We start from the raw sequence: 22,638 nt of genomic DNA on the forward strand, positions 1-22,638 counted from the left end.
AGCCCCTGCAGATTTTTGAGCTGTTGCTTTTCAGCTCCCTTTTTTGAGATGATACGCTGTAAGTCTGTTTTGGAAGCTCCTGTTTCTGGCTTCTGTCTCCTTAGCCTGGCTTTCTCCTTGGACTCTTATTTTTCTGTACCACAAATTCAGGGATGAAGCTGGAGTAAATTTATAGCTCACTTTGTAGGTTGTCTTCTCTCAAGCGTTCTGGTCTCTCTCAAGCATTCTAGTGTCTCAAGCCTTCCCTGCATTTGTTGCTCTTCAGTAGTTTCATGCGGTTGTTTTACATATATTGCCTGTTTTTATAGTTGTTTTGGGCAAGTATTAGTAGTAAGATTTTCTAGGTTAATGTGTGATATATTTGTATTTGCATGGAGTTTTCATATATCATTCTGTAAATATATGTGTTTTTGGAGCAATTGGTATTTCATTGTTAGTAATGAAAGTATAAATTTCTTTAGATTTTCTCTCTTCTTTAGACCTTCCCATCTGATATGTTAAGTGGGGATAGTGATGTTACGATCCTTTTCCTTGCATTAAAGGGACTGAGTTAAATAACATATTAGCAAAATATCAGTAATTTAAAAATTTTAAATCTATAAAATTGTATTACCCCAAATCTATAACTTGTCATTAGTCTTTAAAGTGACTGGAGCAGGTAGGTTTTAAAATCAAGGTTGTAAAAAAACAACAGAAAAAATCAGGTTGTAGTGGGGACTAAGAATGTATCAGAGAAAGGTAAAAAGGAAAGACAAGCAAAGACTCTTGAAGACAGCACCATACACCATACTAACAAATGTAGGCTTGATTCTAAAGTCTTTAGGGAACCTATTGAAGTGCAGGAGAGATATTATATTCCCATTCATAATATAGAAAGTTTATTCTTGTAGTAATGTGAAGGAAAAATTGGCTTTGTCAAAGATCAAAGAAAGGATGCTGATTTTGAAGCTTTTGTGATAATTTAGGAAAGAAATACTGAGGGCTTGGGATACCTGAGTGGCTGGCTCAGTTGGTTAAGTGTCTGACTTAATTTTGGCTCAAGTTGTGATCTCAGGGAACGTGGGATCAACCCCATTGTGGCTCTGTGTTCAGCGGGGAGTCTGTTTCTCTCCTCCCTCTCCCTTTGCCCTTCCATGTGCGTATGCACATATGCTCTCTGTCTCAAATAAATAAATAAATCTTAAAAAAAAAGAGATACTGAGAGTTGAAGATTTATTTATTCACTCATTCATGAGAGACACACAGAGAGAGGCAGCAACACAGGCAGAGGGAGAAGCAGGCTCTCTGTGGTGAGCCCAATGTGAGACTCCATCCCAGGAACCTGGGATCACGACCCAAGCCAAAGGCAGATGCGCAACCACTGAGCCACCCAGGTACCCCGAGAGACTGAGAGTTTAGATAGTGTCAGTGAGGGTAGAAAGGTGAATACACATTTTTTCTTTTTTTATTAAATAAGTTCTGTGCCCAGTGTGGGACTTGAACTCATAACCCTGAGATCAAGAGTTGTATGCCTATCAACTGAGCCAGCCAGGCACTCCATGAATACACATTTTTGAACTAAAGTTTAAATTGATAGAATAAGAGAACTTGTTTTCTGATAAGAGGGTGCACATGGTAGTACCTCATGGAAGAGAATTATTGTGTATGTAGGGAGATGATTCCCTAGTGCTTAGACTTCCTTATGTAGTAGTTTCTGGAGTTGTCCTACCCACCTGGAATATTTTAAAGATCTGTGGCTGGGAAAGAAAGTTTCATAGTCCCATAGGAAGGATCTCACAGGAGCAGCAAAAGCAAATTGGTCTGAGCTAGATGTCAGGAGCTGGCCTATAAGAGACCCAGTTAAACACAATGCCCACATTGTGATTGGAAGAAATTTTCTATAAATTTTCTAAGATAATTGATGAAATTTGAATATGGACTATATGTGTACTAGATAATTGTATATCAATGCTGAATTTCCTAAATTTGGTAAGTACTGTGGTTATTTAAGAGAATGTTTGGGCAGCCCAGGTGGCTCAGCAGTTTAGCGCCACCTTCAGCCCAGGGCATGACCCTGGAGACAGAACCAGGATCCAGTCCCACGTCGGGCTCCCTGCATGGAGCCTGCTTCTCCCTCTGCCTGTGTTTCTGCCTCTCTCTCTCTCTGTCTCTCTCATGAATAAATAAATAAAATCTTAAAAAAGAATGTTTTTGTTATTAGAAAAAATATATGAAGAAGCATTTTGGAACCAAGGGTGAGAATGTGTATTCTCAAATCCTCTGCAATAATAAGTAATGACAATGTGATGATAATATGTACTTTAGAAAGTTTCAAAGCAAATGGGGCAAAATATTGCCCAAAGATTTATCTATAGGTGGGCCTGGGAAATTACAGCCAGTGGGGCCAAATCCAGCATGTGAACTACTTTTGCTCAACTTCCAAATTAAGAATGGTTTTTACAGGGGCTCCTGGCTGCCTCAGTCAGCAGAATATGTGACTCTTGATCTTGGGGTTGTAAGTTTGAACCCCGTGTTGGGTGTAGAGATTACTTAAAAATAAAATCTTAAAAAATGGTTTTTACAATTAGAAAAAAAAAAAAAAGGAAGAAAATGCAACAGAAAAAGAAAGATCATTGTACTTGGCCCACAAAGCCTAAAATACTTAGTATCTCACTATAGAAAAAGTTGGCTGACTTCTGACCTAGTGAGACATAACAAAAGTTCACTGAATGAATCCAATTTTACTGTATGTTTGACATATTTTCATAACAAAATGAATGAGGGAAACAAGATAAATGCTGTTTTAGGAAGTCAGGAAACCTAGGTTCAGGTTGGAATCACCCATCAGGAACCATTGCATGTGAAAGCATCAAGGAATCAAGGGCAACTGCTAAAAGCAGGTGTTTTTTGTTAATTGTTTTGATGTCTGGGAAACATGTGCCAGCTGGATGAGCAAAGTTTGAATGTAGCCCAGAATTTAATCTTTTTGCCATAATCCCATTTTTAGGTCACTAACTTTTGTATTTCATGGTATCAAACCTATGAGTATGTGTTGTGTGTGTGAGAGTGCACACATGAATGAATGCTTTGGTTTTTGTTTCTCTCATCCCTACCCCATGACAGGGCTTTTAATGTCTATTATCTGTCTATAGAGTATATAGAGGAAGGACCTTCTTACCTAATTTTTTTAGATGACTGCAAATAGTTTTCATAACATTTCTGAATTTTCATTAGTTGACAATAAGGATCACCTAAAGTTTAAAAATACTCCAGTTGAACCAGGTATGCTGGCTATCTCATCAGGCAAGCTAATCAAGCAAGGGCTGGTATCAAGTATTTGAAAGCAAACCAAAAGAATTAGCTGTCCAAAAGGACTACTATCTCTAGATTGCCAGGAAGATAAAAATTTCTCTTTTAGTTTCCAATACCATAAGTAGAACCAGTATGTCAGTAGATGGGTTACAGAGCACTGGCTTGGGAGATAGGTAGCTTGCTAACAAATATGACAGATCATGTATGATCCTGGCAAATTCATTTTTTTAAAGTTATTTTTCTTCATTTTAAAGAATGAGTTGTAATATTTACCTCTTTTTTCTAGTATAAGATTTTACTAATCTGTATTCTTTTAGGGGCTTGGTGAGTTTATATTTTCAGTGGTTACAGCAAATTGTTCAATGTTAATTAAAAAAAAAAAGGTATGGGAAGCCTAGGTGGCTCAGTCAGTTGGGCATCCAACTCTAGATTTTGGTTCAAGTCATTATCTCAGAGTCATGAGATTGAGCCATGTACTGGGCTCCATGTTTAAACAGGGAGTCTACTTGAGATTCTGTCTCTCCCTCTACCCTTCCTCCATTCTCTCTCTCTCTCTCTTTCTCTCAAGTCAGTAAATAAATCTTAAAAAAAAAAATGAGAAAAATATACAAAGAAGATCTAGAAAAGCAATTTACATATGATTAATTGATGGTGATTTCAGATCATTCTAACTGGTTCATTAAAATCGCTTCCGAACGGATCTTCAGAGTTTTATGGTTTGAAACAGAATGATTTCCTCCTGTTTTTTGCTCTCTACAACATCCAGTTTGTCTTTAGGCCTATAGCCAATTTTGGCTTTATCTTTATTCTCAGGCAGTGAGAATGGATGATACGTAGTATTTTGCTCTTCACTTATCACTTAAGTATTTTGTTATGTGTATATATACATATGTATATATATGTATATATATATATATATATATATATATATAAACACCTTTTTAAAAAAAGATTTTATTTACTTGAGAGAAAGAGCGTGAGCAGAGGGAAGGGCAGAGGGAGAAGCAGACTCCCCACTGAGCAGGCAGCTCGATGCGGGGCTCGATCCCAGGACCCTGGATCATGACCTGAGCTGAAGAAAATGCTTACTGACCAAAGCACTCAGGTGCCCCTCTATAAACACTTAAAAAAAACCTTTTCTAACTGTTATCATCTGACTTATACTCTATGAGAGGAGTATTCCATCCTCTTTTCAGTTCATTTGTTATATATTAATTACTCCAATAAAAATGTCTATATTATTTATGCTATTCTTGTCTAATGTATTACATCTGCACACACTAGATTTTTTAAATTATTTTTTTATTTTTAAGTAATTTCTATATCCAATGTGGTGCTTGAACTCACTACATTGAGATCAGGAGATGCAGGCTCCAACAACTGAGCAAGCCAGTGTCCCACATCAGCATACATTATAAATAAAGAATTCAGTGTTAATGATTTTTTCTTTAAACAATCATGTATTTTAAAGAATCTAAGAGAAAAAAGTATTTAAAGATTTATCCACATATTTACCATGTTACATACAACATGATAGTTTACTTTGGAAATTCCCAGTTTACAAAAGGACTCCGAGAACTAATAGATGAGTATAGCAAAGTTGCAAGATACAAGCTCAATATACAAAACTTCATTTTATTTCTGTATGTCAGCAGTGAACGAGTAAAATTTGTTTTATGCTAAAAGTACTGCTTATAGAAACTACAGAATGAAATACTTGAGCTTAAATCCAACAAAAAATGTGTAAGATTTGTATTCTAAAGACCATAAAACATTGAAAAAAATCAAAGGAGACCTAAATAAATTGAAGAGATATACTGTGTTGATGGATTGGAAGATTAATGTTATACTGTCACTTATGTCCACATTGATGTATAGATTCAATGCAATCCCAGTCAAAATCTCAGCAGCCTTCTAAAATAGATACTAACAAGCATATTTGAAGGACGCCTGGGTGGCTCAGCGTCTAAGTGTCTGCCTTTGGCTCAGGGTGTGATTCCAGCATTCTGGGATCTAGTCCCACACTGGGCTCCCTCTGCGGAGCCTGCTTCTCCCTCTGCCAGTGTGTCTGCCTCTTTCTCTGTGTCTTTCATGAATAAATAAATCTTTAAAAAAAAAAATTCTAAAAATTTTAGGGAAAGTGAAGTAACTAGCCAAAGCAACTTTGAAAAAGAAAACAAGTTCAAAAACTCACATCATCTGATTTCAAAAACCTACAGTAATCAAGATAGTATGATACTGTTAAAAGGATAAATATATAAACCAATCAGAACAGAGTCCAGACATAGACCCATACAACTATAGTTAACAGATTCCTGGCAAAGGTGCAAAGACAAATCAGTGAAGAAAGGATAGTCTTTTCAACAAATGGTGCCAGAGCAACTAGACATCCATATGCATAAAAATAAACTTTGAAGAATGCCTGGCTGCCTCAGTTGGTGCAACATACAACTCTTGATTTGGGACTTGTAGTTTGAGCCCCACATTGGGTGTAGAGATTACTTTAAAATCTTTTTAAAAAATAAAGATAAACTTTGATTCATACCTTCTATAAAAACGAGTGCAAAATGGATCATCCTGCTAAATATAAAGCCTACTATAAAGTTTCTAGACTAAAACGTAAGTAAAAAATCTTTAACAACAGAGACAGTATATTACCCATAAAAGACAAAATTTATAAGTTGAACTGTATCAAAATGTAAAACTTTTGTTTTCTTAAAGATACTGTTAAGAGATGAAAAGGAAAGCCACAGATTGGCAGAAAATATTTTCAAGTCACATATCTGACAAAAGATTTGTATCCAGAACACATAAAAAACTCTCAGGGCACCTGAATGGCTCAGTAAGTCCTGTCTGACTTTTAATTTTGACGGAGGTCATGCATCTCAGGGTCTAGAGATCGAGCCTTAAGTTGGGCTCCACATCCAGAAGGGAGTCTGCTTGAAGATTCTCTCTCCCTCTTCCCCTCCCTCTGCTTGCATGCATTCTCTCTATAAAATAAAAATAAATTTAAAAAATTAAGAACTCTCACAGCTCAACATTAAGATAATAACCTAATAAAAATTGAGTGAAAGGTCTAAACAGATCTACCCAAAATATAGATGATTAGTAAACATACAAAGATGCTCAACATCATTAGTTTTTAGGAAAAAGCAAATTTAAGACCAATAAGTTTGGTCTTAATCATTAGTTTTTAGGAAAAAGCAAATTTAAGACCTATAAGATACCACTGTATGCCTATTAAAATCATCAGTTTTTAGGAAAAAGCAAATTTAAGACCAATAAGATACCACTGTATGCCTATTAAAATGATTTAGAAATAAAGATGAGGAAAAAAAATAGATAGATAGATAGATAGGTAGATAGATAGATAGATAGATAGATAGATAGATAGATAGATAGATAAAGATGAGGGGATCCCTGGGTGGCTCAGCAGTTTTATGCCTGCCTTCGGCCCAGGATGTGATCCTGGAGACCCTGGATCGAATCCCGCATCGGGCTCCCTGCATGGAGCCTGCTTCTCCCTCTGCCTGTGTCTCTGCCTCTCTCTCTCTTTCTGTGTCTCTCATAAGTAAATAAAATCTTAACAAAAAAAAAAAAGAAGAAGAAGAAGAAAGAAAGAAAGATGAGCTGAAAGAAATATAGGCAGTGCCAAGTACTGGTGAGTATGTGGAGCAATTGGAATTCTCATTAATTGCTGGTAGGAGTGTAAAATGGTCTTGCTACTGTGGAAAATGGTTTGGCAGTTGTTGTTTTTAAGATTTTATTTATTCATTCGTGAGAGAGACAGAGGCAGAGACCTAGGCAGAAGCAGGCTCCCTGCGGGGAGCCTGTCATAGGACTTAATTAACCTCAGGACCCGAGGATCATGAATTGAGCCAAAGGCAGGCACTCAACCACTGAGCCACCCAGGCACCCCGGTCTGGCAGTTTTTAAAGTTAAACATACTATTATCATATGACCCAGCATTCCCACTCCTAAATGTTAATCCAAGAGAAATGAAAACTCAAGTTCACACAAAAAACTACATATGAATAATTAATGGTAGTTTTATTCATAATTGCCAAAATTGCAATCTACTTCAGTATGCATGCCATAAAGAGTGAATTTTACCAGTTTATTAAGTGTTCTTTAATGTTAATAATAATTTTTAAAAAACTATGATGGGGAAATATAAATTGTTGCAACTATAACATGTGAACCTAACTGTATTGTAAAGAAATAACATAAACACACAGAAGTGGATGAGGGAGAAAAGAGCTAATCTCAAATGATTTTTGAAACATTATTTTGGCTGAATAAGGCTAAACACAAAAGGAACTGTAGTTACTCAGTTTCTCACAGAGATATGGTTTGGCCGTTCTGAAACTATATAGAAGATTTGAATAAGTAAGTAAATGTATTATAGATAAGGAGAACCAGTTTTCTTACTGTTCAAGAAAGAAGTTACAAATAAGGAAAGGGGGAAGGCTGGATAATAACACTATGTTGTTTGATTGGAATTGTGAAGATATTAGTAGGATCCTATTTCTCTCTCACATGCCACAGATATATATGTATATATATGTGTATATATATGCATGTGTATATATATATATATATGCAAATACAAATTCCTTTTATTAAATGTAGAACAACTAAGAGAAGTAATTGTTGCAACCAAGATCCACTGATTGATGATAAAATTAGTGGGTTAAATTCTGAGGAGGAAGAGGATATATGTATAATGTCTAATATGGCCCCAGAGATATGTATTAATTGAAATGGGAAAATCAGTGGAGAAATCTGGCAGACTACCTTAACCAAGTGTTCATGATTAAATCACCAGTGTCCACTTCACATACTCTCCCTCTGACATGAAACTGAGGTTACATTATTTTTGTGTTGTTCTTATTTTTAAAGTGCATAAACTTAAATCATGAGGAAATATACTCAGATTGGGTAACATTATACAAAATAACCAGTACTCTTCAGAAGTGTCAGCATTATGAAAGAGAAAGGTTTGAGGGATTGCCACAAGCTGGAGGAAATTAAGACAACATGGTAACCAAGCAACGTAGGATCTTGGAACAACAATAAAAAAGTTTATTAGTGGAAAAATTGGTGAACTTAAAATAAGGCCTTAGTTTAGTTAATGGTTAATAATATTACCAGTGTTAATTTGTTAGTTTTGATAATGGCACTATATTATGTAGATATTAACATTAGAGGAAGCAGGGTGAAGGGTATGGTAATTGTAATATTTTTCTTTTTTTTTTTTTTTTTTATTTTTTTATTTTTTTATTTTTTTTTTATTTTTTTTTTTTTTGTAATATTTTTCCAACACTTCTGTAAGTCTGTAATTATTTCTAAGTTAAAAAAGAATTAGGGACGCCTGGGTGGTTTAGCGATTGAGCGTCTGCCTTTGGCTCAGGATGTGATCCCATGGTTCTGGGATCAAGTCCCGCATCAGGCTCCCTGCATGGAGCCTGCTTCTCCCTCTGCCTGTGTCTCTGCCTCTCTCTCTCTCTCTCTCTCTCTCTTTCTCTCTCTGTGTCTCATGAATAAATAAAGAAAATATTTAAAAAAAAATTTAACCTCAGAAATAGACTTTTTCCAAAAAAGAAGAAAGGGAAGTGTTTGTTGACTTTTTTTTTTCCTGTGGAGAAATAATGTACACTTCATAAATAAACGGTTCCAGGAGATAAAATTGGTAGTTAAAGAAACATGTCTATTATCTTAAAGATTGTAATTTTCAAAGAGAGCCAATGAACTATTATTCTAAAGCCATAAAGTACCTCTAAGAATTATTTTCTTAATCTGTAGGGAAGAATTCTACTCACATTCTTTATTTCTTCTTCCTATTAAAATTGCTTCCCCCTCCCTCAAGCAACAAATGCTATATAGATGTTTAATATTTTGTCAGTATTACAGATTTAGGGGTTTTTTGTTTGTTTTTATTTTTGTAGTGGGCATCTTTGCAATAAAACCACAATTTAAAATATTATTTCCCTAGAGAAAATATGTTTCAAATTCTTAACAATTTAAACTTTCGGTTCATATCCCATTTGTAAATTGGATACAAAAAGGATAAAAATACAGTAAGAACTATAATTTCACTACCAAAGAGAGCATGATTAACATTTAAGTATACATCCTTGAAGAATCTTGTTAATGTACACATGCTCTATGTGTGTGTTTGTTGTTGTTCACGTTTGTTTAAATTCCAGATTGGACACAAGATGGGAGAAGAGGGACCTAGAGGGGACCTAATATTTCAAAAATAACCCTATTTTTTGGTATTATAGTTTTGTCTGAGTTTATGCTTATCCCTTCTCCATTTACACCTAGTATGGAGAAATAAATACAGAACCAAGGGAAAATAAACATAGAATCTTAGAATTGGACTCAATAAAAGAACCACACTGAGAGGATACCTGTCTCAGTCTGTTTAGTGTCTGACTTTAGCTCGTGATCTTGGGGTTATGGGATCGAGCTGTGCTTCAGGCTCTACCTGGAGTCTGCTTGTCCCTTTCCCTTTGTCCCTCCCACTGCTTGTGTTCTCCCTGTCTCTCTCTCAAATAAATAAATAAAAATCTTAGAAGAAGAACAACAACAACAACAACAACCAACCAACAACCACCACCACCACCACCACACTAAGAAAATCCTGACATGTAGCCCATTCAGTGTGCTGGTGGTATATATTAAATTGACTGAATTTATTGAGTTCAACTTATGTACAGTAAATATACAGATATTAAATGTATAGTTTGATGAAGTTAGATAATTTATGCCCCCATACAATCAACAATTCAGGATACAGAATGATGATAGTTGTGGTGGGGATTGGAATGGAAGAGTTAGAGGATGGAATGATACTTGTTTGAGTATACCTTTTGTGTAGTAAATATTTAATATGTTTAAAAATTAAAATGTAACCAGTATATATGAGGGAGCATGTCAAAGGCAAACAGGAGGGGGGCGCCTGGGTGTCTCAGTAGTTGAGCCTACCTGAGTCTTTGGCTCAGGTTGTGATCCTGGGGTCCTGGGAGTGAGTCCCACATCGGGCTCCCCAGATGGAGCCTGCTTCTCCCTCTGCCTCTCTCTCTGTCTCTCAGTGAATAAATAAATAAAATCTTTTTTTTTTTTTTAAGGCAAACAGAAACAATGCATCCAACTGTATTTCAGACATAACCACATTGGAGGAAAGAATAGAACTAATACAAGTAACTTTTTAAACTATAAACCTTCAGTCTGGGAGAAAGAAACTGCAGACAAATCTTCAGCTCTTAATACATTTGTTTCATATTGTAATATGTGTGACAGTTCTGAAACTATGTGTTAAAGGACTGAGTGAATTATTTTTTTTAAAGATTTATTTATTGATTCAGAGAGAGCGAGAGAGAGGCAGAGACACAGGCAGAGGGAGAAGCAGGCTCCATGCAGAAAGCCCGATGTGGGACTCGATCCCGGGTCTCCAGGATCACACCCCGGGCTGCAGGCAGCGCTAAACCGCTGCGCCACCGGGGCTGCCCTGAGCAGTGAATTATTTTGATGTTATTTAGAGTCAGGATCCTAACTATAAAACAAGAAATACGGATTCAGGAAAGTAAGGAAGAACCCTATGAGATTCAATAGGATGTATCTCTTCCCCAATCCTATATATATATATATAGGATTATATATATAAAATGCATATCTCCTATCTATATCTGCCACAAAATTGTCATTGCAATGACACCTCAGAATCGGTGAGCACATAGATTTTGAATTCCTCACTAAAGGGAACAAGAGCTCCTTGGAGTAATGGCTCATTCTATTTAAGGGACAGGGAACATTAAAAGATAAGCCTTAGAACATCGTGTGCCAGAAAGTTAAAAAGTGCTTTAGACAAAAAAAAGGGGGGGAGCCCTGTCAAAAGGACACTAGAGCCAGATTTAGGGGGCTCACACTGACAAATCCTGGAATATGAACATCCATATAAAAAATGGCAATGGATTTATATAGCCTATTGAATAAAATAGGAATCCATAATTTCCAGGACAGATGATGAATCGATGGATAAAAAGGAGGACTTTTCTTCATAATATGATGTTGACTGTTAAATGTGAAGGGAATGATAGAGTTGGGGAAAAAATTAGCATTTTGTAATCATCATAGTGAAGATTGTGGCCAGAACCGTTCAGAGGTTGCTAAATCTAGAGAGAAAGTTTGATGAACAGGATGCTTACATAGTTTAAAAGTATCTCTTCACAGAATACTTGTTAGATACAAGGTAGGAAACAGTAACTATTAACTATATACATTGGAAAAAATCAGACAAAGTCTTGAGTAGGTGATGAAAATTAGTATCATCAAGGAGGAACAGACAGACACTGTATTCCTACAGATACGGTATCCTGAAAAGGACAAAATCACTCTTGCGGTGTATAACCAGAATCTAATCTTGAAGAAATGCCAGGCAAGCACAAATTTAGTAACATTTTATAAAATACTACTGTATATTCTTCAAAAATGCCATTGTCATGAAAGATGAGGAAAGGTTCAGGAATTGTTCTAGAGTAGAGGAGACTAACAAGACATGATAAGGAAGTACAACATGTGATCCTGAAGGGAGGGAAAAACATTGTAGACATTAAATTTTTTTAATGTAATAGGCAAGGTATCTCATTTTAATTGTAATTTAATTTTTTAAGATGTTATTTGTTTATTCATTAGAGATACAAAGAGAGAGGCACAGACATAGGTAGAGGAAGAAGCAGGCTCCCTGCGGAGAGCCCAATGCAGGGCTCGATCCCAGGACCCTGGGATCATGACCTGAACCAAAGGCAGACACTCAACCACTGAGCCACCCAGGTGCCCCGTGTCATTTAATTTTAATGTAATAATTACTAATATGTTGGATTTTAATTTTTTTTTTATTATTTATTTATGATAGTCACAGAGAGAGAGAGAGAGAGAGAGAGAGAGAGGCAGAGACATAGGCAGAGGGAGAAGCAGGCTCCATGCACCGGGAGCCCGACATGGGATTCGATCCCGGGTCTCCAGGATCACGCCCTGGGCCAAAGGCAGGCGCCAAACCGCTGCGCCACCCAGGGATCCCAATATGTTGGATTTTAATAAATTATAATCATTTTCTATCTTAGCTTACTATTTTAAAATAGCGTTACAGAAGATTTTATAATAATAGAAGAGTTTTCCTCTATAATTTTCAGTTACCCTAATGTACATCGCCATGTAACACGGTTTTGTCACTAAGAGATCAACATTGATTAAATGATACACCAAACTTACATACTCAGATTTTTCCAGTTTTTCCACTCTTTTTTTCTAGAATCAATCCAGAAAATTGCATTGCATTTAGCACGCCCACTTTTATTTATTTATTTCTTTTGAGAGAGAGAAAAGGGTGAGAGAGAGGCCAAGGACCTATATCGGGCACTCCTAATAAACCCACTTTTTTTTTTTTTTTTAATTTACTCATGAGAGAGAGAGAGAGAGAGAGAGAGAGGGGGGCAGAGACACAGGCAGAGGGAGAAGCAGGCTCCATGCAGGGAGCCTGACGTGGGACTCGATCCTGGGTCTCCAGGATCACGCCATGGGCTGCAGGTGGCGCTAAACCCCTGCGCCACCGGGGCTGCCCTACTTTTGTTTTTTTTTTTAATGATCATTTGGCTTTCTATAAAATAAAAAAAACATTTATTCATGAGAGAGAGAGAGAGAGAGAGGCAGAGACACAGGCAGAGGAGGAAGCAAGGCTCCATGCAGGAAGCCTGATGTGGGACTCGATCTGGGGACTCTGAGATTACGGCCTGAGCCAAACACAGATGCTCAACTGCCTAGCCACCCAGGCATTCCATATACCCACTTTTAAATCAGGCTTTATCTTAGGCTAATTAAAAGTACATATGGTGGGGTGGCTGGGTGGCTCAGTTGGTTAGGTGGCCAACTCTTGGTTTCAGCTCAGGTCATGATCTTGGGGTTGTGGGATTTAGCTCTGTGGGGCTCCACCCTCAGTGGGGAGTCTGCTTGGGATTCTTTCTTTTCCTGTCCATCTGTCCCTCCCCACTGCTCATGCTCTCTCTCAAAAATAAATAAATCTTGTAAAAGAAAGAAACCACATTTAAAAAACCCTACATCTGGGGGTTCCTGGGTGTCTCGGTTAAGTATCCCCCTCATGATTTGGGCTCAAGTCATGATCTCAGGGTCATGAGGTCCAGCTCCCTGTGGGGCTCTGCTCAGCCAGCAGTCTGCTTGGGATTCTTTCTCCCTTGCCTGTTGCCCCTCCTCCCTCTCATGCTTGCATGCTGTCTCTCAAAACAAATTATTTAAGTGTCTGTTTAATGAAAAGCAATAAAATTGGACCTTTACCTGATACCATATATAAAAATTCAAAATAGATTAAAGATACAAATATAACTGTTAAATCTATAAAACTTTTTAAGAAAACATAAGGGTAAAGCTGCCTACCTTGGTTTTGGAAAAGGATTCTTAGATGACAACAAAGACATGAACAACAAAAGAAAAAATAGATAAATTAGACTTCATCAAAATAAAAAACGTGTTTTAAATGTTGAAAGACAATCTTATAGGAGAAAATACTTTTAAATTTCATATCCTATAACGTATTTGTCTAGAATATATAAAGAACTCTTACAACTCAATAGAAGACAATTTAAAAATGGGCAAAGAGGGTACCTGGGTGGCTCAGTAGTTGAGCATCTGCCTTTGGCCCAGGTTGTGATCCTGGGGTTCTGGGATCAAGTCCCACATCAGGCTCCCTGTGAGGAGCTGCCTCTCCCTCTGCTTGTGTCTGTGCCTCTCTCTGTTTGTCTCTCAATGAATAAATAAATAAAATCTAAAAAAAAAAAAAAAGGCAAAGGATCTGAATTGACATTTCTCCAAAGAAGATGTGCAGATGGCCAGGAAGCACATGAAAAGATGCTTAACATCATGAGTCATGAATCTAAAAAGCATGCCGAATGGAAGAAGCAAAAAGAAACCACATGTTATATGGTTCCATTAATATGAAGTGTCCAGAATGGGTAGTAAATCTCTAGAGGGGTCAGAGACATTAGTTGTTGCTTAACTCTGAAGTGAAGGGGGGAAAGGAATTAGAGGGTGATTGCTAAAGGACATGTTTTTTTTTTTTTTTTAAATAGAGAATTTGTTTTTTTTTGTAAAATACACATGAAATTTACCGTTTTAACCATTTTTTTCAATGAACAATTTGGAGATTTCTTTTTGAGATGATGGATGTTCTAAAATTATACCGATGGTTTCATATATCTGTGTACTAAAAGCCATGAAACCATACACATTAATTGTGTGATTTGTATGGAATGTAAACTGTCTCAATAAAGCTGTTATAAAAGAAAAAATATTGCTCTTAACACCTGTTGATTAAAATCAAGGGGCTCACAGCTAAGCAGAGAACATTTTGGAAAAATAAATTTACTGTGGGATATCTGCCTTTGGCTTTGAGGATTGAGTCCGGCATTGGGCTCCCTGTGAGGACCCTGCTTCTCCCTATGTCTGTGTCTCTGCCTCTCTGTATTTCTCATGAATGAATAAATAAAATCTTAAAAAAAAAAAAAAGTACTCAAGCAGGATTTATGTGGCTAGATCCACTTTACTGATTACAACAAGTAGTGCAAGTTTCCATTAACCTGTCTACTACTAATTGAAATTGAAATGTCATTAGTTGTTCCCAGGACCCACTACACAGTGTTTTTTTTTTTGTTTTTTTAATTTTGAGAGAGAATAAGAGTGAGTGAGAGAGAGAGAGAGCGCTCTTGGGAGGTGGGGTGTGGGGGGACAAAGGGAGAGGGAGATAGAGTCCCAAGCAGGCTCCACGCCTTGTTGTGTAGAACTCAACACAGGGCTCAAGCTCACCACCCTGAGATCATGACCTGAGCCAGAATCAAGAGTTGGAAGCTTAACTGACTGAGCCACCCAGACCTCCCTTAAAAAGTTGTTTAAAGCAACACAGTAGAGGTATAACTTAACATATGTGCTATTTTTTAACACGTTTATTGAGGTATGAATTGAATGCTATAAGTTCACCGACTTTAAGTGTACATTTCAGTGATTTTTAGTAAATAGGATTTATACCTATTCCCATAATCTAATTTTAGAACATTTAATTTTGGGAATTCATTCAAGGCTAAACTGAAGATTATTTCTTCCACAGGTGATTTGAGATGATTTTGACCCTTTTACAAAGTCATTTTAAATATTTACAGCTATTCGTGTGTGTCTGTTTAGTGAGAGTTTGGCTCTGGGATTCCAAAGAGTTAATGATCGTATTTCTGTTATATTTTTATTACTTTGTTTTCAGAATTTCCACAGGAGTGGTAAACAATTATATCTTTGTAGCAGTGTTAATTCTGATTAGCAGTTGTTTACAATAGACATGATTTGTCATGTTGAGAAATTACCTTTCTAATTTAGGTTTTCTAGGAATTTGACCTTCCTTGTAATTGAGTACCTTTAGTGTTGGGCCCTTCCTGAGTTTTCAGCATTTACTGAACACTGACATATATATTTAGCTCTTTGACTTTCAATAAAATGTAGTAAATGAGGGAGCCTGGGTGGTTCAATCCATTAAATGTCTGCTTCTGCTCAGGTTGTGGTCCTGGAGTCCTGGAATCCAACCTTGTTGGGCTCTCTGCTCAGCAGAAAGCCTGCTTCTCTCTCTCCCTCTGCCCTTCCCTCTGCTCATGCACATGTGTGCAGGTGTCCATGCATTCTCTCTCTCTCTCTCTCTGCCCCCACATCCTAAAATAAATAAAATCTTTTTTAAAAAATATGGTAAATGGTGAAATGTTTTCCTAGTATCCAAATCTTTGGCATTTCTGTGATGATTGTGTATTTTATCCAAATGAAAATTTATTTATTTATTTTTAAGATTTTATTTATTTATTCATGGCAGACATAGGGAGAGAGAGAGGCAGGCCCGATGCAGGAGCCCGATATGGGACTCGATCCCAGGTCTCCAGGATCACACCCCAGGCTGAAGGCGGCGCTAAACCACTGGGCCACCAGGGCTGCCCTGAAAATTTATTTTAATGTCCTTTGAGTATTTGGCTTTTAATTTTTATGTAGAGTGCTTTTGTCTATATTTTCAAATGAAATTGGTATTGTCTATTTTGTGCTGTTTGTGAGCTTTTAGTAATTTATTGGGTTATACTTCCTTCATAAAATGAATGCGATAGCTTTTCTTTTGTTGCCACTTATATCCTGGAAAGTTCCCCTGGTAAAACTATTTTCCACTTACGACTCTTTGAACGATAATTGATTGGTATTCTTTTCAGTCTGCCACTGTTGTTTGTTTTCCTCACATTTCCTTTAAGTCAGTTTTAGTAATTTTTTACCTAGAAAATTGTCCATTTCATTGAGATTTCAAATTTTATTTATTTATTTTTAAGCTTTAGTTCACTTTTACTTTTCTTGTATAAAATTATATGGTAGTCATAGCTGGAGTCTGGGTCCTCTACACAGAGACTCTGGTGTGGATCTTTATAAGATGGTCAGTGAATTCTTGATAGGGAAACTTGGTGAACAGAGTCTCTTTCCAGAGATCAGGGGTGAGATAGCTGTAAGTCTTGGAGATCGCATCAAAAGTAGCCTTTGGCAAAGTTCCCCAGGGTGGCAGTGCAGCCCCTGGCTGAAGTGTAGCAGTCATCAGTACCAGCCATCATCAGTAGCTTCTTGGGCACAGGGGCTGAGACAATGCCAGTGCCTCTGGGGCAGGGATGAGATGCACCAGCATAGAACCACAGTGGCCAGTCACCTCGCATGGGACAGTGTAGGGCTTGCTGATCTTGTTCCCCTAGGAGCCTCGCCGCCCGGGGATGATGGAAAGCTTGGCCAGGATGATGGTCCCACAGATGGCAGTGGCTACCTCCTTGGAGCACTTGACACCCAGACCAACATGTCCATTGTAATCTCTGATGGCAACAAATGCCTTGAACCTGGTCCGCTGGCCAGCACGGGTCTGCTTTTGCACGGGAATGATTTTCAAAACCTCATCCTTGAGGGATGCCCCCCAAAAGAAGTCAGTGATCTCAGATTCCTTGATGGGCAGGGAAAAGAGATCTCCTCCAGGGACTTGATCTTTATGTCCTTGACCAGGCAGCCCAGCTTGGTGACAGGATCCACTCCTTGTCCTCTGCCTTGCCTCCGAGAGTGCCATGGCCTTGGCCCCAGTTGCCACTCCTGAAGCCTCTGCAGGCAGCCTCCCATTCCCATTCTGGGGCCTCTGGGCCCTTCTGCAGAACCAGTGTCATCTGCCATTTGGTGTTCCCTGAGAGAAGAAGTGAGATTTCAAAATTTTTAGCATAGACTTATTTATATATACTAGTCTTGTTTTGTCTAATACTATTACAATTTCTGTATTTTTTTTCTCTCAACTAAATCACTGAAAGATAAACCTACTTTATTTTTCTCTCTAATGAATAGCTCCTGGGTAATTTGATAAGTTTTACTATGTATTTATTATTATTTTAAAAATTACTTTAACAGTGTTTGATGTCCTCTTTGAAATGATAGCTTATAAATGCTTCTATTCTCAGAGAAATGATTGCCCTGATTTAATGGATTTATTTTTACAATGGTCTTTGTTTTTTAGGCACGAGATGTGCGCACCAATGAAGTGGTGGCTATCAAGAAAATGTCTTATAGTGGAAAGCAGTCTACTGAGGTGGGTGAAATGGATATTTTCTCACTGGCATATTAGAGAATGACATGCTGTTTTTTTAATGGGGGTAGATGGGAATTCTTACAAAAAGTATAATGAAAAGTATAAAAAGTGTATATTTCGATGAATTCTCTTTCAGAAACTACATATACCCATTAAAGTTGTATCTAAAACCACAAAGAGAACAATAGAACAATAGTGGCATTACAAAAGCCTCCCAACTTGTGCCCCTTGCTTTTAATTTTTTAATAAATATGCAACTGAAATGAGCTTACTTTTTTAAACAGTGGATTAATATATAACTTATCTGTATCATAGAAGAAGTACCAATATTTATAAAAGTAAACTAGAGGGATCCCTGGGTGGTGCAGCGGTTTGGCGCCTGCCTTTAGCCCAGGGCGCGATCCTGGAGACCCGGGATCAAATCCCACGTCGGGCTCCCAGTGCATGGAGCCTGCTTCTCCCTCTGCCTCTCTCTCTCTCTCTCTGTGTGACTATCATAAAAAAAAAAAAAATTAAAAAAAAGTAAACTAGAGTGAGATACATTTTACAATAAATTATATTGCTTATAATCTTTTAATGGTTTAGAAATTATTGAAGGCTTGTTTTAAACAAACTTTAATAACCAACAGGCAGTTATATCTAGTCTGAAAAATAGGCAGTGTGTAATAATTTGAAAAACAAAATCATTGACACTACTTTCATTTGCTAATATTCTGATTAGTTTTTTTCAGAATGTATTCTATTTAACTGTATAAATTTACTTTGTAACATGTATTCTACTTTCTAAATCTAGGATCTTTTGGTTTTAATTTTTAAAATTAATCATTTTAATTGTGATAAATTATACAAATTTTACCACCTTAACCATTTTTAAGTGTACAGTTCAGTGGCATTGAAAACATATTGTTGGGCAGTCATCGCTGCCATTCTTCTCTAGAATTTTTTTCATCTTACAGAATTGAAATTCTTTAACTCATTAAACAGTAATTCCCCATTTTCTCCTTCTCCCAGCCCTGGAAATCACCATTCTCATTTCTGTCTATAAATTTGACTACTTTCATGTAAGTGAAATCATGCAGTATTAGACCTTTTGTGACTAGCTTATTTCACTTAAAATAATGTCCTCAAAATTCATCTATGTTATAGTATGTGTCAGAATTTCCTTCCTGAAGTGTGTATGTGTATGAACCACCACATTTTGTTTATGCATTTGTCAGTGGACACTTAGGTTGCTTCTACCACTTGGTTATTGTGTGGCTCTGAACTGAGTATGCTCATTTCTCTGAATCTCTGCTTTCAGGAATTTCAGGTATATGCCTAGAGGTAGAATTGCTGGGTTAGTCTTTCCTTTTTAAAGATTTTGGTTTCCTACTTTTTTGGAATCACTATTTTATGGTAAATCTTATTTTTGTGAAAATCGTATTGTGGGTATGGTAACACTATTATGATTATATCACTCTTCCATCATTTTAATACCTAAAAATTTTCTAAAAATTCGTGAATTTTTACAAAGTTTCTTATAAGTTAACTATACTTTTATTTGCCATTCTATAGCACAACTTTAGAACTAGCTTTCACAGGCAGACTGGTACTGTGTTGGAGTCTGATTAGTTATGCCTAGAACAAAGTTTCATTTAGTATATCATCTTTCCACATCAAATTATTAGTGGCCTTCATGAAAGTCTTTTTTATGTTGAAGAATATGGGCTTTTGTTTTGTTCTGAGCATTCAATTTTGAAATTTAAAGTCCATGAAATGTTCTCAGAATGTAGCATCTTATATTGTACACATTTTATATAAAACACTGTAAACCTATTTTGCTGAATTTTGTTGAGGACTTTGAAATAAAATAGATATATGATCTTAAATTTTAGTACAAAATATTTCTTAAAGTTTTCTATTATTCTAATAGTTTTCCTGCCTTTAGAAATATGGCAGCTTGCTTCTCCCTCTCCCTTTGCCCCTCCCCCAATTCATGTTCTCTCTTCTATCTCAAATAAATAAATAAAATCTTAAAGAAAAAAAGAAAGGAGAAGAACTGATAAAGAAAAATCACTAATATGGTATATAGTTTTCATCAACATGCTTGGCGTGTGATTGTAAAATTTTAATGAGACTCACTGATAAGTTTTATCAAACTAAAATTTGTTTTACCTTGAATAAAATAACTATAAATTATGAATTGAGTTTAAAGTATATAAATATAATTTCTTTTAAATGTATTCATTTCCTATTTAAATATTACAAATACAGCAAAGTTGTATGTTAACCCTGCTTAATCAGGTAATTACTTTTTTTCTTATATAACTTTCTAAGGAAAAGCAACTGTTCATAATTCTTTCCTTTATTCCTTTTTTTTCTCCTCATAGAAATGGCAGGATATTATTAAGGAAGTCAAGTTTCTACAAAGAATAAAGCATCCCAACAGTATAGAATACAAAGGCTGCTATTTACGTGAGCACACGGCATGGGTAGGTATTTGCCCTCTCCTTGCTATAATTTAGTTGGTATTGTATTAGAATTAATTAATTCAAGAATGTCTCATAATGGTTGTGTAAAGCCAAAAGCCATGCAAAAATACTTTGAAATGTTAGTTCATACTGAGAGAGGAAGAGCAGCTTTTCTTAGACTCTTTGGCAATAAAAGATATAGAACTTTTACAGGTTAACTGTAGAGATTTAGCTGAACTTGATGTGTGTGGTAAAATGTTTTCTGACATTTTTTAGTATCATTTTTCAAGTGGTTTATCAAACATTGTACAACAATCCTATTATTTGAGGATGAAAGCATATCTTTTTGACATACATATATGGTAATCTGTTTAACCACAAAGATTTTGGTAAAGTCTGGGTGAATCTTGGTGTAATATGAACAGATTGTAATTCCTTGGCTAAATAATACTAACAGTAGGGATCCCTGGGTGGCGCAGCGGTTTGGCGCCTGCCTTTGGCCCAGGGCGTGATCCTGGAGACCTGGGATCGAATCCCACGTCGGGCTCCCGGTGCATGGAGCCTGCTTCTCCCTCTGCCTGTGTCTCTGCCTCTCTCTCTCTCTCTCTCTGTGACTATCATAAGTAAATAAAAATTTAAAAAAATAATAACACTAACAGTAGAGAATTGAGACACTTTATTACAAGAAATGGAGATTAATTTTGTTTCATTACCATTGAGGTGACAAGGTAGTAATCCAACAGTGGTATAGGTTTAATAACTGTATCTTTAAACAGTAAATTTTCTTTTGACGGAAATGATCCCCAAGGATAATAATAGGACCTACCTTATAAGGTAGTTATGGGGATTAAATTAGTTAATATATTTAAAATACTGGCACACAAGAGGTGCTCTGTGTTTGCTTTAACAAAACATTTAAATTATAACCTAAACTTTGTACGTATAGATCCAGAGGACAGTTTTTTGTTTCCGTACAGTTATAACAATGTAACTATATTTTATAGTTTAGTTAGTGACTATAGATGAAATATATATCTTGTACAAGTGATTATATGTTGACATTAAAGATTAATGTATCACTGGCTTAACTTTATCATTTAACAAATTGCTAAATATATAAATATTTATTTTTTAAAGTAAATGATGGATCGCTTTTATTTTACTTCAAGCCATCTTTTTGATCTCCTTGGTGAATTTATTTTATCTCAAATAGAATCTTTTTACTAATTGATTATAATTTTTCTTCCCATGTAGCTGGTAATGGAATATTGTTTAGGATCTGCTTCAGATTTACTGGAAGGTAGGTTTCCTTTAATTATTCAGAAAAAAAAAGTAAGAGCATATGAAATGAGAATTCTGTTTGGTTTTCTTAAGTAATGTAAAAATTTTCCGGAAAGATTAAAATCGTCTTTTCGAGATTCTCAGCATGGTATGCACTGTCCTGTAGTAGCATAAAATAGGTAAATTTCCTTACATTATGACATAACAAGCATTTTTCTTCATTCAGCTTAACCTGTTCTTTGTTCAGAATGAAGATACGTGAGAATAAGGGAGAACTTCTCTATTGTTACTTTTGTTTTTATAATCAACTAGTTGTTAAATGTTGTTAGAGGAAAATTGGCTGTGAACTATACATTTTAACAACTAGACACAACTGTAATACCACTTATAAACTTCAATAGCTTCAATGTTTTATTGTCTAGGAGAACAAATCTTCTCACTAAATGTTAGTTTTTTTTAAATTGCGTCATATGTATGTTTATTTTTTTAAACAAAAATATTCTGTAAGTAATTATTTTCCAATAAATTCTTATTTTAAGTTCACAAAAAGCCATTACAAGAAGTGGAAATAGCAGCAATTACACATGGTGCTCTCCAGGGATTAGCCTACTTACATTCTCATACCATGATCCATAGGTAAGCACTTTGACAATTATCATGTATTAACAGCAAATGGCTTATTGGATTTATCAACCCTGGAACTTATTAACCCACTTAAAACTTAATAAGTTTTGTTGGTGTTAGCCACACAAAAGCATTTCAAAATCTTATAAACTCATAGTTTTTGGGTTGTCCTACAAACATGCCAGTACATTTGATCTCCTTTTAGGATCAGTTTTTTTTTTTTTTCATAATGATAAAAGATTTAATTCAAAATTAAAGAATTTTCATTATAGGATCATCTTTATCTTTGTTTACTTCTGGTGCTGG

At 36.1% G+C, this 22,638-nt stretch overlaps 1 protein-coding gene and 1 pseudogene across 1 annotated transcript in view; one reads left to right on the forward strand and one right to left on the reverse strand.

Annotated features, from left to right (window-relative positions):
- Window positions 1-22,638, forward strand: part of TAOK1 (TAO kinase 1) — a 158,793-nt gene that overhangs the window by 68,902 nt on the left and 67,253 nt on the right. Inside the window, exons 3-6 of the mRNA XM_025476299.3 lie at window positions 17,906-17,977; window positions 20,347-20,448; window positions 21,682-21,727; window positions 22,248-22,344. Coding sequence (XP_025332084.1) covers window positions 17,906-17,977; window positions 20,347-20,448; window positions 21,682-21,727; window positions 22,248-22,344 — 317 coding nt within the window. The remainder of the gene's footprint in view (window positions 1-17,905; window positions 17,978-20,346; window positions 20,449-21,681; window positions 21,728-22,247; window positions 22,345-22,638) is intronic.
- On the reverse strand, window positions 15,301-17,912 carry LOC112677631 (40S ribosomal protein S2-like; annotated as a pseudogene).

The sequence above is a fragment of the Canis lupus genome, chromosome 9 (genome assembly GCF_003254725.2).
Source record: "Canis lupus dingo isolate Sandy chromosome 9, ASM325472v2, whole genome shotgun sequence".
Taxonomy (NCBI): Eukaryota; Metazoa; Chordata; class Mammalia; order Carnivora; family Canidae; genus Canis; species Canis lupus.